General features: G+C 47.1%; 1 protein-coding gene across 4 annotated transcripts in view; it reads right to left on the reverse strand.

Annotated features, from left to right (window-relative positions):
• Window positions 1–19325, reverse strand: part of PLXNA4 (plexin A4) — a 429648-nt gene that overhangs the window by 22294 nt on the left and 388029 nt on the right. For all 4 annotated transcript variants that reach the window (XM_088165989.1, XM_088165988.1, XM_014882536.2 and 1 more), the window contains exons 24-28: window positions 17567–17713; window positions 12488–12647; window positions 5697–5800; window positions 3205–3304; window positions 1335–1525 (exon numbers count right to left, since the gene is read on the reverse strand). In XM_088165989.1, coding sequence (XP_088022115.1) covers window positions 1335–1525; window positions 3205–3304; window positions 5697–5800; window positions 12488–12647; window positions 17567–17713 — 702 coding nt within the window. The remainder of the gene's footprint in view (window positions 1–1334; window positions 1526–3204; window positions 3305–5696; window positions 5801–12487; window positions 12648–17566; window positions 17714–19325) is intronic.

Genomic DNA, 19325 nt, shown 5'->3' on the forward strand with positions numbered 1-19325 from the left:
TCCTCCCCCAAATAGTCACAATGAGAGAAAAAAAGAAAATTGCTTGGCCCAAGAGGGGAAACAATAAAACCCCAACCTTCCTACTCTTTCTATTGCTGTGCAGGTTTTGCAGCCGCTTTCCTGTCATCTCCACAAAAAAAAACAAAACCAAAAACAAACCCCCCCCAAAAAACCCAAAAAACCCAAACAAAACCCGAACAAACAAACCAAAACCAAAACCACCACCACCAAACCAATAAACAAAAAAAAACCCCAAAAAACAAAAAACAACCCAAGTGTTGAGTTTGTGACCCAGAACAGAAAGCAAAAGCAGTCCAGTGGTGGGGAAGGGGCTGTATCCCCAGACAACATAAATCAGCACCAGTCCAATGTTTGTTGTTCTGCACCAGCTGGGGCTTGAGCCCTGGGGGACAACATTCTCCTTTCTCAATATTTTTCACACATTGTGTGATCCATAAAAGGCTCCTGATGCCAGGGAATGGGACATGGACCAGGGGCTAAAGACAAAACCACCTTTCCTCCAAATCCCTCTGCAGCTCAGACAGCCTGAGTGAGGCTGCAGGGAGAGCCAGACATCAGGAGCAAAACAAGCTGAGGAATAAATGGGTGGGGAAATCTGGAAAGTAGGACTTCAACTAGTGATGGAAATGTGTCTGATGGGCTAACTCAGGCAGCATTTGTGTGAACACATGGAATTGTGTTTGTGCCTATTAATACCCTGACAAAAAATGAGAAAAGTCTAAGTTGTGGATGTGTTTGGAGACTCAGGTCAGGATGACTTTGCTCTGTCCCCATTTGATTTAATCTGTATTTTCTCTCTGTGGATGCTGAGATTTCATGTCTCACTGTAAGGTCAGTGTAACCCTCTCTAAGTCATCAGCACAAGAGTCTTTAGTGGCCCAGGGGAAATGTGGAGAAGGATTTGTACCACAAAACTCAGGATTTTGTGGTATAGGAGCCATTTCAGACTGTGAGGCCTGACACATCTTTGAAACCTGCTCTGAGCACCTGCCCTGGCTCTTCACTTGCTCAATTTTGGTACAAATTACAAACCAGTATAATCGACACCTCCAGCCCCTCCTGCTGTGCTTTTTCCACCAATCTCATGGCCCTGGATTGTTACTCCTCGTTGCTTTTCCGGTGTCTCTTTTTGGACTCTGCTTTCAAAGCTCCAGCTCCTTCCCTACATGCTTGGAACTCTCCTCTTGTTCTATTTTCCTTCTGCTCTTCCCTTTTTACCCAACTTTGGCATCCTTTGAGTGGACTCTCACTTCTTTCCGGCGAGAAATTCCACCACACTCCCAAACTCTCTGTCCCCCGCCCTCACCACATACCTTGGTGGCCAGTAACCTGGTCAGGTAGATCTCAGAAACCATCTTGCTGCCTCGGTCACCTTCTTTTTGGTCTCCATGCTCGTGGTTCTTGACCAGGTGCCACATCTTGACGCCGCTCTCCAGGTCGGGGGTGATCATGGGGGTGCGCGAGCGGAGGCTGTCGGGGCTGCCCGTGTAGCGGATCATGTTTTCTGCAGAGACACACACCCAGGGCTCTCCACGTGTCTCAGGAGCTCTTGGGATTGGGGTTGTCAGGAATTGTGCTGGTGACGTGCCACCAAAAGCGTTTTTCAAAGCATTGCCCGCGTGGTTGGCTCAGCAAAGGCGAGAGGTGTCGCCAAGCCAGGTGTGATGTCAATGTCTACACTATTCCATTAAATGAGGTTCAAACACTGATTTCCAGCTGTCCATAATCTTTGTCTCTTACCACATTCCCTGGCAAGTGGCACTGTCAGTGTCAGACATGTCCCAGGACTGGTTTATGGGGTAGCACCAGTTCCTTTTAGTAACTTGGTTTTCCCATATTTTTATCTGTCCCATGCCATGCTGCTTGACATAAAAATATTGATGTCTCTAATGTGATCTTTTATTTAGCTCCTCATCCCCAGATGCCTCTCCTCCCTTCCCTTGGCATCAAAACAAACAAATTCCTGCCCAGCCATTCTCCTCACTCCCTGCTCCAAAATCTTGTTTTGACAGAAATCAGCCAGAACCCCAGGTGGACATCCACAAATTTCCTCTCCAAGAATAATTTTAGCCTCCAAATTTTGCCTCTCTGCCTCTGAGTGATGGCACAAGGCATTCCCCTCTCCCTGACCTTCCAGCAATGTTGCCTTTTCCAACCATAATTATCAGAAGCATTGCACCTTTCTGTAGCAAGATCTGAATCAGCCTCATTAATGCATTACCAATCGCTACATATTAATTATCAGATGGAATATCCTTTTTCTCTCTGGATGCTGTTTTCTTAATTGCAATTAACAATCACTTTTTGACCCACCACATCTCCTCCTCCCCCTGCCTCCTTCCCTATTCCCTCCTCCTGAAAAATCAAATGGCAAAAGAATTAAAGAAATCCAACAGAAATTAACCCCCCTCAAGTCTTCCTTTGCAAAGGTCACTGTGTCTTTCAGTAATTGCAACAACATGGCAAAGAGGATGAATATTAATAAGGCCTCATGGATCATTTATGTCCTTGGAGAAAGTAGAAGGGGGCACCCCTGGACATTGAGTAACTGCACTTTCCCTTAGGATAAAGGGAGTAAGAAGGAATGGAGATGCTTTCATAAATTAAAAATATGAATAAATTGATATGGCAGCAGCATTCAGGTTGGAGGGGGGTTTGCAGCACTCTGGTTGTACATTGGGGATCTTTTGCTTTGCTGTCCAGCATCCCCTTAGTGAGACTGGATGCAATTCTAGTGCAGGGTGTGGGAGGGGGTGGGTGACACTCAGGAGGTCCCTGGTTGGCCCTGCAGAGGAGTTCCCACCTGGTGTCCCTCTCACAGCTGTGTCACTCTCAGCTGCCTCATGGGGACAGTGGGAACAACAACCCACTGCTTGGAGATCTGCTGATAAAGACCTGAAACTCTAGGAGTGACATCTAAGAGGGAGGCAGTTAATTATACAGACTCCTCCTCTCATTAATGAGGGAGGAGAACTTCCCAAGAGCAACCCAACCACTTGGATCAACAGTTTGAACAAGGTGCCAGAGTTTTCAGATGGCTAAATCCTCCCCTCCTGCCTCATTTCACCAACTAATCATCTGCCCATCAGTCTCCCTGCTGGTGCTCAGAGTCTGGTGACCACTGTGATGTTTGGGATCTCTTCCCAGTGCTCTCCCAGTCCATCCCAGCACACCAACCCTTACCATACTTGCTGGCTGATGTCCGGGACACTGTGGAGTTGTTGACTGCGTTGTAGGCAGTGACTTGCTTGGAGACCAGAGCTACCACAGATCCATCTGGGACCTGCAGAATAAAAGGACTCGGTCAATAAACTTCTGAAAAGTGGCTGAGGACCATGCCCAGGGCAGCAGGAGCTGCAAATCAGTGTCTCTGTAGGCAGGGCACAGTTTTCTCTCAAAGCTTCAATTTCTTGCATCATTGAGTTGGTCTAGTAATAAAAAAGGACAAAAATCTGCTGTTTCACAGCCAGAATCCTGCACTTGGACAAAGGGACAATTGGTGACAAACAGATTCTGCTCCATTCAGGCCCTGATTCAAAGCCCAGTGATGACAGTGTGAGTCACTGAGTCATTTAGGTTGGAAAAGGCCTTTAAGATCACGGAGTTCAACCATTAACTCAGCACCACCATGTTCAGTGCTAAGCCATGTCCCCAAGGGTCACATCCAGAGGCCTTTTAAACACTTCCTGGGGTGGTTTTAGCATTAACCTCAGTAAATCTGACAATAGGTTCATCCCAGGGAAGCTCTTACGCAGAGCAGGAGCATGAGAACAAAAAAAAAATCATCTGAGCTACTTCAAACCAGCTTGGCTGTCCCATTAAGGTGATAAAACTGATGTGAAATGTCCCACTCCTTCCTCCTGGATTGCAGGTGATTTCTGGGTGCCTGGTTCAAAAATTCCTGTCTGCATTTTTTCCACCATGATCCTGCCAACCTCTCACCCTTCCATGTGACAAATGCACTGCTGGGCTGAAGGGACTGCCACAACTTCTTTTTCTTTGTGGTGTCAGAAGGTCTTGGAAGTGGAAAAGCAGCAGGTTTGGAGTGACTGATGTCAGGATGTCATGGGACAATGTTTTGAGAGGCCACAGGACTTTTTTAAAGGAGTCAGACTTTGCATTTCTACAACGAAGCAAATCATGTGGCTCCCATATCAGAAATGTTAACAAGCCCATGGCTCAAAAGAGCCATATCAGGAACATCTGTGATAAATAAGACATCATAAAGAGGAGATGGGTTAAAAAATCCCATCTAACGACATCTAACTCTTGTCTGTGTAATAATAATAATAATAATTAGCACTTGCATGGAGTTTTTCATCTTCAAAGCACTGCAGAGGCTAATTAAATAGCCCCTAAGCTATCATGGAAGGCAATTATTGGCTCTTTGTAGTTTTAGCCCCACACCACAGATGGGGAAACTGAGGCAAAGGCAATCTCAGTGTCTGTCCCAGCATGCTCCCTGTCAGCCTTCAGCACAGCCAGGAAAATGATATTTCCTGAGGACCTAGCCCAGCTCATCATACAGCTGGCAGCTCGTTGCCTGAAGCAAAGAAAACATGGAAAAAACACAGAGAGAGAGGAAAAATTATGCTTGGTTTGTTGGTGAAATAAAGCAGGAAACGTCCTTGCTCTGTCTGGGAGAAAAAAAAAATCAAAATCAGCCAGTAATGCTTCAGTCAATCTGAAGTGAAAGTTTTGTTTCCTTTTCAAATTATTGCTTGCTGCCTCCTCAGCTCAGCTCTTAAGTGACAAGAGAAAATAATCCTGTTATGAAGCAGAGGTGGCTGAGGTGTGATGGAGGAAATGACAAAATCGCCATCGGATCAAACTTAATGAGGTCTTTTTCATTGGTGCTTTTTTTAAGGGAGAAGATTTTGACCAAAACTCCACTTTTTTTTTCATCAAATCTACTGCTGTGTAAGACATTTTCAGACATCTCTAACCCTCTCTTACGGATTTCAGGTCATGCAGGGATGAAGGGAAGCAGAGCAGGTCACCTGGACCAGGTTAAGGATCAGAAGGAAGAGTTCCTTGTAGTAACAACTCCAGTGCTCCATGGTCTCCAGCCATGCTGTTTTCCAGCTCCTTTTTCCAGGCACCAAGCCTCCCTCTTTCCATTTTTCTCTCTTCCATCCTCCTGAACTCTGTTTGCATTTAAAGGCCATGGATACATTGGAAAAAGGGGCATGGAAAGCCTTGGATTTGATTGTCTACATGAGAAATATTAGCTCCTATTGTCCTCATCTCCTCTTCACCACCTCCACTCACCAGGGCTGTCCTTTGAGAGAGAAAGAAGATTTTTTCTCCCTACCCTTGGTTTCCTCTCTAGCATTGTTCAGGATAACTGGGACAAGGACAGGAGGGATGTGCTCAGCATGGGGGTTTGCCCAGTTATTGCCACTCAACCATTCTTTACCTCTGCATCTTAGAACAATAAAAATCACAGAATTATAAAGGTTGGAAAAGACCTTTTAAGATCATGGAGCCAAACTGTTCACCCAGCACTGCCAAAGCCACCACTAACCCATGTCCCCAAGTGCCACATCTACAACTTTTTGAACACTTCCAGGAGCTCTGATCCCACCACTTCCCTGGGCAAGAGAATAACATTTCGCTTTTTATTTTGTCAGAAAGAAGATCTAGCTTCTACAGATAGCCTCTCCCACAGGTACCTGGTAGTGTGCCAGGGTGTTGAGTCTCTTCCAGTCGTTCTCTATCTTGGTGGTGATGTCCTCATCCTGCAGGATCATCCTCGCCCCGCTCGCCTGCCGCCACTCTGCCACAACAACAGGGACAAATGAGAATTTCTGTTGCTTTTTTCCCAACTTGGAAATGAAACTCGAGATAATTTTAGTCATATTTAGCAACATCAGAGCGGATCTTTATTTGAAGGCCTTCAGGGGCAGCTGTGGAACGATGTCCACAAAAGTCCACCCCTCCCAGGGGAGAGGATATTTTTATAGGTTTTAGGAAATTAGCATAATTGATAAAAAGGACCAGTTAGGAGGACAAGTGGTGATGCAATTCCTCCCCAGGTCAAGCCCCTTCTCTGAAGTCTCCCCCTTTATCACTAGCTGTATTTTGTCCATGAAATATATCTCAAAAAGTTATTCTCAACCTTGGTTTCCATGAAGAACCAAGATAACACTGGGGGCCTGCACCTTCTGGGGCTTGGGGCTCTGGAATTTTATCTTTCTGCTTAGGGAAAGGCCATGGAAAAGTACTGGGAAAACTAGCCACTAATACAATAGGCTACAGAGCTATCAAAATATGTGTGAAGAATACAGGGAACATATAAAAGCAAAAAAAAAAGCAAAAACCAAACAGCATGACAGGGACAGAGCCCTGGCACTGCCTGTGCCCAGAATCCACGTGGACACACCTGTGTGGGCACAGCACTCATCACCTCTACACCCTGATTATTCACAGTGCTTAACTTTTAATTTGCTCACAGCTCTGCTCTGTTCCCAAGCCAGCCTGTCCTTGCCTGTGTTTGTCATCCCCATGAGACAGGAGCAAATGCCACTTGTTCCAGGGAGACAAATCCTTGTCCTCCCTCGTTTGGCAGCACAGACAGAGCCTTCAGCAGTGCCTGAGATCCATGTCCCTGTCAGGACCCAGCCCAGGGAGGGTCCAGGGACACAGCAGTGTCTGCCTGGGCACAGAACCAGTGCTGGGCTCAGCTCATGCTCACTGGTGCTCCCAAAATGATTCTTGCAGCTCAAATCCACTGATGGACAGCAGGAAGCCCTTAGGTACAGGCATGGCAAAAAGATTTTTGCTTTTTATATATTTTTCATATGTTTGTAGCTCTGTAGACGACTATTCCATAGTTACATAGCTCCTAGAGTTTTTCCTGCCCTTCCTCTTAGATTTCAGAATAAACTAAGCTTCGAACACATTCCTGAAATATTGTTTGGTCTTATTTTCAAGAAGAGGACCTACAAGAAGAACATTTTGTTTTCCAGTCATAATCTGAGAAGACACAAGAAAAGGGGCAAAGAAGCCCTGGACCAATTCCAGTGGGGCAGTACCCAGGGAAAAATTACCTAACCAACTGCTCTTCTAATGGGCCAATATTTGTTAGATATGATAATTTGTTAAACTTATAAAACTTGAAGAAAGGCAATACCGGGTGTACCCATGACCACTGGGACACCTGGAAGTTTCCAGATAAAGATCTGCTTTTTATTTTACTATTTTAACAGTGCTGCAAGTTTTTCTCTTTTGATATTAGGCAACAATAGCAGAGGCACAGAGAGGGGGAAAAACCAGGGACAGATCCAACCTCTGATCTGTGGAGGATGTAAATTTTACAAGAATTCAGCACCTGCCTGTAGTGCTTTTGGTATTTTCTTTTCAAAGAAAATTTGAAATTTTTTGTGGGCCGAAGGACTCCTGCTTCTGCCACTTCTCCAGCCTCTGCCCTGGAATGGTGAATTCCTGCAGCACTGGAGCAGCCCTTCACTTCCCAGGGTGCCATTTTTTTCTCAAATCTTGATGAACACTCCATAAAACGACAGAATCATTAAGGCTAGAAAAGATTTCTAAGATCGTGGAAGCTTGAGGAGGATTGGCACAGCTTTCCCCACAGAGCACTCACAGACTTGCCTAAAGCAAGGAAAACATGAACACGACCAAAAGGAGAGAAATTCTCTGTGAGGGAAAGCTGTGCCTTCATCATGGGCTACCTGGACCATTCAAAGATCTCCTCTTGGTTGTCACATTGCAGTCACAGTGACCCAACCAAACACAGCTTAGCCAGAGCCACAGCAAAAAAAAAAAAATCACCATTCATTTGCAGGAGTTAATTAAAATGAACTCTTGGATATGGAGACATCACCTGCCACCCCTGCTTGTTTTTCCTAATGTAAAAATGCAAGGACCGTTGCAAATTTCTTTTGGTTTCAGCACTTTTCTTATCACATAATTAAAATGCAATGGGAAAGCTGCACTTGCCTTTATTATTCATTTAAATTAGCAAGAAGAGGTCAGCAGCTGTGTTTACTGCTGGGTGTTACTTTGGCTGGAGATGCTCAGGGTGGGCAAAGGTTGTGTTGGCTGAGCACTGATCCTGAACTGCCCTTCATCTACTCCAGCTCCTCAGGTCCTCACCTACATCACCCTTGAGGAGTCTGAGCATGATGCTCATTCCCACCTGGAGCAGATTCCTGGGATCTAACTGCTCCCAGGCACTGCTTAGAAGAGCAAAAAGTGCTGAAGTTTGGGCTGGGCTGGGAAATGGGGCTCTTAGAAAGTGTCCAACTCAACTCCAAAGCCAATTCTGCTGTCACAGAGTGTTTCTTGTGTGCCTTCCTCACGGGGTCATGGGGACAGTGTCACTGTGACCTCTCTCCTTCATGGCCCTACACCTTCCTGTGGTCCTTTTCTCCCCTGGCTCACCTTTGGAGAAATACACATTTGTGTTTTGGGAGGGATGCAGAGGTTCTTGGTGTTGCACTGGGCTCTGATTGGAGGGTGAGCACAGCTTTCCTCATTCTGGGCTTTATTTGTATTATTTATTTGTATTCCAGGGCTGGCCAAGGTGCTCAGAGCAGATTTCCCTCTGATCCAGAGACATCCTGAGATGTTTCCTCAAGCCCTTTGTGCAGAGACTCGGGGGATTCCTGAGCCCTTTCCTTGGCCTTCCTGCAGGGAGGGGCCGTGTGAGGAAGAGTCAGGGCCAGCCTGACTGCACAAAACAAGGAGAAAAACCTCCAGGGCAGGCTTAGAGTCTCCAGTTTCAGTTTTGCAGCCTGATTTCCCTGCCCAAACACAAATCACTTCACCTCTGATCCTCCACTGAGCACCTGAGCAATGACAGGGGGAGGACCCCCAACTGTCCCCAGTTCTTCCTGGCCTCACTGCTCCCCTTTTCCATGAGCTCAGGGGCCACAAATGGATCTGGACCCCCAGATCTGGATCTGGAAATGCAAAGGGAATGGGAAGGGAAAAGGTGGCCCTGCCATCCATCTTCAGCATTAAGTGAACCCTGTCAGCTCTGTCCTGGCTGGCAGCACCCTGTCCCCTCTCTGCTGGGATCTGAGCAATCCTCTGAGCTGCCACAAAGGACAGACACACTCCAATCCAATTTGTTACACTTCCACCTTCCAGAGAGAGGGAGGAGAGGGGGAGGGAGGTAAAAATCCCATTAACTTTATCAAGCCTTCCAATCAGGAGCAGTGGTAAATGCAAACTCAGGAGACAGCTGCTGTGAAGCCTTTATATTTCATTCAGCAGATAGTGTATCTTTTTATTGCACGCAGGAATTACTTCTTCTTTGCCTTTTTTTTTCCTCTTTTTTTTTTCTTTCTTTTTTTTTTTTTTTTAAGAAACAACCTTTCTGTTCAACTTGACTGGGAAAAAGGAAATTCCAGGGGCCTTTGACAATGAGGTGTTTCTTTGAGCTGCAGCAATTCCTAGCCAGGGAGTGACTCTGTGGGAAAAGGGAAGATGGGGAGATGTCACCCTGCACCTCAAATCCTATAGAAAATGTTACACCTCCCTCATGCCTTCCCTGTGATCCAGGTCTGGGAAGAGAGGAGAAACTCAGCTCTGTTTCTGGGGTGGAGAAAGGGCCACCATGGCTGGGAATAAAAGCTCATCTCAAAACATGGAGCTGAAAAATGCCAGAGAAATATTTCATCCTGCAAGGAGTGATTTATAGAGTCATGGACTGGTTTAGGTGGGAAAGGATCTTAAAGCTCATCCAGTGCCACTCCTGCAGGGACACTTCCCACTATCCCAGGCTGCTCCAAGCCCTGTCCAGCCTGGCCTTGGACATTCCAGGGATCCAGGGGCAGCCACAGCTGCTCTGGACACCCTGTGCCAGGGCCTCATCATCCTCAGAGTAAAGAATTTAGTTCTTAAATTTTAATCTAAAACTCGCCTTCTTTTAGTTTAAAACCATTTTCCCTTGTCCTGACATTCCAGGCCCTTGCCCAAAGTCCCTCTCCAGCTCTCTTGGAGCCCCTTTAGGCACTGGAAGGTGTCTAAAGTCTCTCTGGAGTCTCCTCCAGGCTCTTCCCCAGCTCTCCCAGCCTGTCATCAGGAGAGAGAAATGCAAACTGTCTGTCATATATACTAAAGTTAGACCCAGTTTGAATGTTTCCAGTTTAAATGAACCCCACATCCCAGCACTGCAGGGCTGGTGAAATCTCACCTGACACGGTCCACAATGAACCTGAGACAGCATCACTGAGAGCAAACCAAGCCAGCAGCTCCCACCACCTCAGCACTGCCTTCCAAGAAGCATCCAAAACCCAGGGAAGAGCAAATGCCTCAGCATGAAGCCACATTCCTGTTTTTTGATCCTCACACCTTAATGTTTTCCCAAAGATGGGGTGTTTCATGTGTGGAGGAGACCTTTTAAAAATGATAATGACAAAAAGCACCACCGTGGAAAGAAGTCTTTACTCAGATAGCTGCAATTTGGGGGTTTGGACTAAAACTTAACCTCAGGGTGTCCAAAATAAAGGCTTTCAGCTGACAGACCCCTCCAGGAGTTGCCTGGGCAACTGCCAAACATTGTGACATTTGCCACACACACAAGTCCCTCTGCCTGCAGCTACCCTGCATTTAACAGCTCAAAACAACTCATTAGCTTGTTTGCTTTCTGCCATGTGAGCAATCTGGCCCGAGTGTGGACAGAAAGCCCAGAAAATGGTGATGGGAGCAGGAAACGATGCTGCTGTTTGAAAGTCATGGGTTTCAAGGCCAGATTGCAGCCATCTGCTCTGCCCTGCTCTGCTCCAGCCCCTCTGCAGCCCTGAGCTCAGGGCAGGCTGATGCTGAGAGCTCACTGACGATTCCTGAGGGCCAGCAGTGCTTTCTGCTCTGCCCTTGCTGCCTCCAGCATCTCTGAAGGATGCCAGGTGCCAAGGAGCAGCATTTCCTTGTGGAAAAGCTGGGATGGAGCTGTGGCTGTGTGGATCCTCTTGTTCCTGCTTCACCCATCTCCTCCCACCTTGTTATCTGCATTGCTGCTGGCCAGATTCTTCTACTGGATTCGGGTTTTGTTTGTATTTTAATTGTTTCTCACCCCCCAGCTGCCTGATCAGTGCTCCTGGCCAGAGCTGCCCATTAGCCAGGCTGTTGTCACTGTGGGCAAGTCTGTTCTCTGAAGGGTGCACATGCTCCTACCAAATTTCTGGAACTTTCTGCTCCTCAGCACCACTCAGGAGGTCATAGAATCACAGACTGGGTTGGGTGGGAAGGGATCTGAAAGTTCCAACTCCTTTTTATGGACAGCTTCCACCAAACCAGGCTGCTTCAAGCCCTGTCCAGTCTGGTCTTGAAGAGGTGAATGTTTCTTAAAACAGCAGCAATTCTGGATGCAGAATTGTCAGGCTCCAGCTGGGACCCTGCACACACACACTTCTGGTTCTCAGAACTACAGTGGAATCCAATTAATCCCCGTATTTACAACATGCAGGTAAAATTCCTGCATCCCATCATGGATGAGTCTCTCATCTTCCCAGCACAGCAAACACTTCCCAGTCACACCCAGTCTGAGATCTGAAGGATCTGGGCTCTGTGGGGCACCAGGCAGGTCAGGACATGTGCCTGGGACCCCCATTCCCCTGTGTGCTGTGCCCTGGCACCCTGCCCTGCCTTCTCTCATGCTCACCCCACCTCTCACCACTCCCCTGCCCACTCACAGCAGCTCCAGAGCCATCGTGGGGCTTTTCTGGATGATGTACGTGATCTGTTCTTTACTGCTGCTGGTTTTGGCAGCTTGTTTCGTTATTCTAACTGCCTTTGATGAGCAATTTCTGTCAGGAACTCCTCCCTCCCTTACACATACACACACTCAGACACTTAACTTTAATCCCTGACCTCTCATTCCTGCCTTCATTATTGCTGTGAATTGTTTCTTGGCCTCGGTCCATTCCTTCTCCTTTTGGTTCTTCTACAGCTCAGCTGGTTTTATAGACTCCATCATTTTCCAGCCCAGTCTCTTTCCCTGAAGGTCACTGAGAGCAAATTCTGGCAGATTCAGCCATAATGGAGTCCCCAGCCCTCCACCAGACATCTCAGCAATGCCCCAACCAGATTTTTCTGCATTTTTTTGTGGTATCCTCCAGGTGTGGTACCACACCTGCTTGTGGACCCCAAATTCAGACACCCACTCCTCCCAGCATCCTCACTCCAGGTATTCTTTTCCCAGGGGTCTTTGGCAAGAGAACAAGAACAGTCTCACTCATTCTTTTTCCAGACCCTTGCCCAAGATGAATTCTGTGGGCAGAAAAGCAGGGTACTGATATTTTTAAATCCTCAAGGCCAAAGATTTCCTAAGCCAGGAGCATAAACATCACCATAATGTCCCCTCTGCCCTGCCACTGTGATTTCTCTGCTTTGCAGGGGGTGTGGAGAGGGCTCCCTGCCCCAGCAAAGTGTCTGGATGGATTTTGGCCACCTCCCACCTCCCCTCTCCCCACCTTGGCCAGCAGCAATCTCCTACCCAGGTCCATGTCAGCAGCTTTGGGCCGGTGGGAGCAGGGCACGTTCTTGAAGATGGCATCGAGGATCTTCTCCTTGACCTGTGTGATGGTGTCACAGTTGAGGATCTTCACCGGGATCTCGGGGCTGTTGACGTTGTCGGGGTTCACACAGCTCAGCACCTGGGACAGAGGCACCACACACCTTTACAGCACACTGGAACCCCCTGGCTGTCCCCCCCCCCCCCCGACGTGTCTGTGTCCTACAAGAGGGGTCTAGGGTGCAAAAAAATGGGTGCCAAGGGTATTCCCTCCCTCCTTCACATGGGCACAGAGGTGTGGTTTCACACGGGGGTGTTTTCATTGTGTTTAATCATGGGGTCACAGAGGGGTTTGGGTTGGAAGGGATCATCCAATTCCACAGGCAGGGACACCTCCCACTGTTCCAGGCTGCTCCAAGCCCTCTCCAGCCTGGTCTTGGACACTTCCAGGGATCCAGGGGCAGCCACAGCTTCTCTGTGCCAGGGTCTCCTCACCCTCACAGGGAAGAATTTCTTTCTTAACAGCAGAAAACCCATGAACACCAGCTGAGGTTCTGGTGCTTTCAGTAAAAAATGTTCATTGAGGTGTCAAGGTGACCTAATTCAGGAGTGGCCTCCTTGCACTGCCACCTGGTTTTGATAATCCCAGTGAAAAGCTTTACATTTGTCCCTCTGCACAGCCGTGGAACTGAGCAGACCCAAAAGAATGTTATTAATCTGAAATGCAGGGCTTCTTAAAATCTTAAACACAAACCAACATCAACAACCTTTGCTTTCACATACAGAAGAAGAAAATCAACCCAACTGGAGAGGCCTCTCTTTTCTCAGAAGGAAAATTTAATTTTCTCCACTCTGTCCAAGAGTAAATGCAAAGCATGTGATGAGAGGGGGATACCTTAAGCACAGAGTATTAACAGCAATCTCCCTGCTAACCCTTGGCTGTGTCTCTGTTGACCATTCTGCTCATTTCTGGTTGCATAAGTGTGAAGTCTATAAAATTTTATAAACTTAGCACACCTTTGCACTTGAAAGAGGTGTTCAGTGATGCTCCAGGCTGTACATGGTCATTAAATGTTCCTGTGGCACTTTAACAAGTGCAAATAGGTTGGTTTTGATGCCTTAGACAAATTTTAATTGATTTAAATTCCCTTCTGTAGTATGCAAGAGGTGCTGGACTGTCCATCACTTTCCATCTTCACCTCCTAAAATGCAGTGGGAATTCAAAAATGGGGTGAAATCCTATCAGTGTAATTACACAGGCTCCCTTTGGTGATGTTATGCTCAGCTAAGAGGGACTCATGAAGATATTGCTTACAAAGAGCTCTGTGATCTTACTGGATGAAAAGGGAGATGTAAATAGGAGATATTGATTAGATCATAATGCTATTATTTGTATGTCATTTCCTGAAGTATTGAAAAAGCATCAATTCAGATCATAATAACAGCACAGATTTACAGTTCTGGGGCATCTTTCATCTCAGAGGATCACAGAATTGTACATAAAAGGTGCTGTTGAAATGAATCCAGTGTTGAAGGTCATTATTTGGAGTTGCCCTCTGCAGCTCTCCTGGGTTATGCCCATTCCCAGCCCACAGAAATCTCTTTCTCTGCAAACTTCGTGGGTACATCCAGAAAATCCCACCTGACTGCTGAGAGCCTGCACTAGTGATTAGTTTATGCTTGGACTTAATGATCTTAAAGATGTTTTCCAGCCAAAATTATTCTATCACTCCCCTGTAGGGAAATGGGGCAGTGATGGCAGCCTGGGACAGCTCTGTGGGGTCACACCTGGTTTTGGGGACCAAGTTACTCCTCAATTCCTCTCTCAGTGGTCTGAGCTCAATTCAAATGAGCTGCTGCTAGTCAGGGCAAGCTCTGTGGTGTGATAAATCTCTGATACAGACAGCTGGATTTTGGGTCAGTTGCCCACAGAAGCACTTGGTGTTCTTTAAAATGATCTGAGCTCTCCTGCCAGGCCAGCATCTGGTGCAGAAGACCCAACATCCCCTGCAGGTGCTGACCAGTGTCCCCCACACCAGTACCCACCATCCAGCTGGAAGGTGACGAGGGGGATTTGCTCTGGGTTATCCTTGAATTTCACAGGCTGACAACTTTAGAAGGTGTCAGGAAACCCTGCCTGAGTGGACCATGCTCATCCACACCCTGAGTACAGTAATGCTTGCTTTCCTCTTTTCCAGCTCAGCTGGAAGAAGAAGAAGCAGGGAAGGCAATTCTTCAAAGGGCTGTTCTTGTGTTTCAAGCACAGATGTGGCAGCTGATCACCCCTGGAAACCCCTAAACATCACTGTGTTCATTACAATGACTGTCAAGTCTCCCTCCAACATTTTAGGGAATTCAAACACCAGTTAGGGAAGCCAACTCCATTCCCAGAGCACAGTGGCTTTGCCATATATTCCCCAGGCTTTACATCATCTTTCCAGTGGCTTTTTCCAGCTGTTCTCGTGTGGACCATGAAACTTTCCTCCATATTCATAACAACCAAGCCAGCAAAAAAAATCCCACTGCTCCAGCAGTGCTGCTCAGAGACTTCAACACAGTCTTTGGTGTCAGCTGGTGGGGAAGAGACCCCATGATGGCCTGAGCTGTGTTCCTACAGGACTGGTCACCCTGAGGGAAGTTTTGTGATGTGGATCTCCTAAATGCAGTGTTGCTGCTCCACCACCCTCATTTGGGTTTCAAGGATGTGAATTTGGGCACTGAGAGGACACCAGCACTTGTTCTGTCACTCACTGAGGTCAGTGTCCCACCAGCTGCTGGGTCAGCATGGATGGGAATGGGAGTGGGAGCACATGGAGCAGTTATCCCCAAGCCCTGCTCTCCCACTGACTCTGTGTGACCTTGGGACATCTCATTTTCTCTGGATTTGTGTTTATTGACCTTTCCCTCCATCCTTGGGCGCTTTTTTTTTTATCTGCCAGCTCTTCCAGCCATGAGCTGTCTCTGAGTGTCTGTATACATGCAAAGCTTGGCTCAGCTAAGCCCTGATTTCCACTAGGATTAGTGGCATTTAAATAATAAAGGCACAGTTTGTAATTACTCACATGATGACCCTGGTTCTGAGTTTGAGTGGATTTTCCTGAGACCAGGACATCTCTGCAGTTCCTGTCCCAGGGACAGAAATCCTTCTCTCACTTCTAAATTAGGCTGGAATGTTCCATGGGGTTTTCATACAGTGAGGTTTGGTGGAGAAAAAGGAGAAAGACCCCAAAAAAGCCAAGCATAGGAAAGTATTCTGAGAATTATAGAATTGTAGAAAGATTTGAGTTGGAAGGAACCTTAAAAATCATCTCATTCCAGCCCCCTGCCATGGGCAGGGACACCTTCCATTATCCCAGGATGCTCCAAGCCCCATCCAGCCTAGCCTTGGACACTTCCAGGGATCCAGGGGCAGCCACAGCTTCTCTGGGCACCCTGTACCAGGGCCTCACCACCCTCACAGGGAAGAATTTTTTTCTAATTTCAAATCTAAACCTCCTCTCCTTCAGTTTGAAATTATTCCCTCTTGTCTTGTCACTCCAGGCCTCTGTAAATAGTCTCTCTCAATTTTTCTGTTGGAATTCCCATATTACAACCACTGAATCAGTTCTGGCTTTATTTCATTATTCTACATTTTTAATAAAAGATGTCAGGCAGCTCAAGGAAGGTAGAAGAAGGACAAAATAAAACAGAAATAAAGAGAAACAGAAACGAAGAACAATCCTATTCATATTCTGCTCCTTCTTAATCTCCTTCACCAGAGCTGATCTCTGCAAATCTGCTGAGATTCCTATCGGGATATATTTGTCTGCTCTTGAGATGTAAGAGGGAGAGCTGATTATCATCAAACAGCACAGAGCCAGCAGAGGAGAGCTTTGTTCAGCCTGATGTATAATTACTACCCTTTGCTGGCTGCTTTAGATCAAGCCTAAAAGGATCGGGGGGGATTTCCTTCAGTGAAAGTGATCATTCTGTGGCTGCATTTTTTTCTCCTTTCTGCTCATTTTCTCCATGTGTGATCAGGCCTCTGAAATTTTAGGCAGCCACATATAACTCAGAGAAGAACCACACTTCCAATTTAGTAGGAAAGTCACGTTTTTAATATGCAAAATAAAACCGTGGCTTTATTGAAGAATTAAGTTCACCCCCTCATCAGACTTGGATTCAGTCAAAGCTCAGGTCTAGACTGGAGTTTCAGAACACAAAAGGGCATTTCTAGTATCAGCCTGCCTGGACTAAAGTCTAAGATAGGTTTAAGACAAGGTAAAGCCTAAGACTTGTAACTAAACGATCTTTAGTGTCCCCTCCCACCCAAAGCATCCCATGATTCTGTGATTGGACACAGCTCTCAGAGGATTCTGGAGCTAAGTGAGATGAATGTCCCTCATCTGAAGGTGCAAATAAAATAATCTGATCAGTTCAGAGCATCTTCTGACTGTCCAAAAATTGGGATTCGCTGAGAATAAAGATGGGAAATAGAAAAATTACAAGGATCATTGAAGGCTTAGAAAGTGTTTTTCATCCAGCAGAGACTTAGAAGCTCAGTGGATTTAATGCATCCAGGGAAGAATGAAGGCCCACAAACACACTAAGAAGAGATATCTAATGCTCTTTAATTGATGCTCTTTAATCATGTGGGAAGAGGGTGTAATCTCAGAGCAGAAGCTAAAGCTGCACATATGCAAAGTGTATCTTGCACCATGCAGACAATTCCATTTTGAGGGAAATGGCTCAGTGACAGAGATTAGTTTTCTTTCCCTTGAAATCTTTAAATCAAGTTCCTTTTTCTTTGACTTGTTCTTTCTCAACAGGGAGAGCTGCACCAGCTCTAGGGCTGACCTGATAGGTCCCTGCACTGTGTGCCTCTCACTATTCCTTGATGCTGGAATCCTCATTGGAGAAACACATTTTTAAATTTTAATAGTCAGCCTTAGGCAGCATCACCTTACTAAAATGCAAAAATAAATCATGCCAGAGGGTCAATCACTGGTTTCTGCTCTCTAAATGCCCTTTAGGCAGAAGGTTCTGGAGCAGCCCAGGGGAAGGTGTGCCCAGAGCACTCACCAGAGTCTTGTAGTCGATCTGCTGTCGGATGAGCTTGTCCTCACTCAGTGAGTACCGAGCCTCCCCAGTGATGGAGTCGATGGGGCCCTTCTCCATCTGCTGCTTGATGGCACAGAAAAGGGAGAAGAGAGGCTCTCCAGCACACTCCTGCAGGGAGGAAAGGGAACCATGAGGTGAAACTACAGGCTGGAATTGAGAATCCAACCTGGGCATCTCAAATTGCTCATGATGGATACATCAATGGGAACCAGTCTGTTCCAACAGCACAGGATCACATTTGACCCTGATCCACAGAGTGCAACCAGCCCTTGGGCACACGGTGGGACCCTTGGGGATGGTCCTGTGCAGCACCAGGAGTTGGACTTGATGATCTTTGTGGGTCCCTTTAACTCAGCTTATTCTGTTTGTCCCTGTCATGGGACAAAGGTGTCAGTGTCCCCTGGCAATGCTGGGGCTGTTCAAGTGATTGTCACCAGGCCAGAGCTTGGCACTGGTGGAGCAGGTAGTGGGATGGGTCCCAAATGACCTGGGAGCAGGTTTGAGAAGGAGATGGATGGCTGGTGCCCCACCCTGGGTGTCTGGGCAGAGCCCACAGGCTCCCTGAGCACTCTCATGCTGCAGGCAAACAGGAATGCCCAGCCCAGATGTGCCCCTGGAGCTGTGTGGAGGTGACAAAAGCGTGGGGTGCAGCACAGGACAGCAACAAGCAGCTCCAGGCAGGCACAGGAAAGCTCATCTGTCCCTAATTTCTCCTCGTCATTCCCACTCACTGCACTCCTCTTCCCACACTTTTCCTGCCTTTCTGCACTCCCCCAGTGCCATGCACCCCCAGCTTTCTGCTCCTGCCTCCCTTCCCCTTCATCCCTCCCTTCCTCCTCCCTTCCTCACCCTCTCCTCTTGTGTCCCAACTCAACAACGAGCGAGGTCATTTTCCTCTGGTGTAAATCCCAGCGAAAACAAGTTAATAATCGGAAGCAAAGTGGTCCCTTTTTCAGTCCCTACACCTGTCTCCCACTTAATTAGCTTATCTGCCAGCAGCATATTGCTTCTGTGTGCCTGTCTCCTGCCCTTATCAGGTCTCTGTTCAGGCTAAGGCAAGAAGACAAGTAGCTGAGTGGGGTGAAAAAAGCCTATTATAAAAGCAGCTCTTTAGAGAGTCACCTCCTTATATCCTTTCCTTTCAGCTGAAAGCAGGGATCTGATACTGAAGTCACTGAAATTACCTTCCAGGGACCTTCAAAACTTTCCCATGTGCTCGTCCTTGAACTGGTCGTGCCTGGGGAAGGCTCAGGGGGATTGGGGTTTATTTGTAAAGCCTCAAATTGCCTGGCAGAGGTGGTTATTCTGTCCAAATGAGGATGTGAGGTGGGAGGATATTTAGCAGCTGCAGTGGGAGTGGGGGGAAAGGTGCAGAGCTCAGCTCCTTCTCAAAAGGCTGGCTCTGAGCAATTTGTGATTCTTGAGGCTCAGGGTGGGTCCTCCATAGGAAATTGGAATCCCAGCAGTCAGTGGCAGGGCTTAAAGACTGAAAGACTTTTTTAACTACACAAACCCCAAGGAGACCTTCCAGGAGGAATGAGAAAGCTCAGGGGGTGCCTCAAATTCTTCCACTCAAGTTCTTTCACACAGCTTTGCTGATGGGTGTCCCTCCACTCCTGGTGGGGCTCAGTGTCTCAGTACTGAGCTGGGGTGGAAGGAGATCTTCATCCACTGTGCACTGAAAATATGGGTCACCACATGATGGAGACCTCAGTCTGCT

The sequence above is a fragment of the Sturnus vulgaris genome, chromosome 5, assembly GCF_052056855.1.
Source record: "Sturnus vulgaris isolate bStuVul1 chromosome 5, bStuVul1.hap1, whole genome shotgun sequence".
Classification (NCBI taxonomy): Eukaryota; Metazoa; Chordata; class Aves; order Passeriformes; family Sturnidae; genus Sturnus; species Sturnus vulgaris.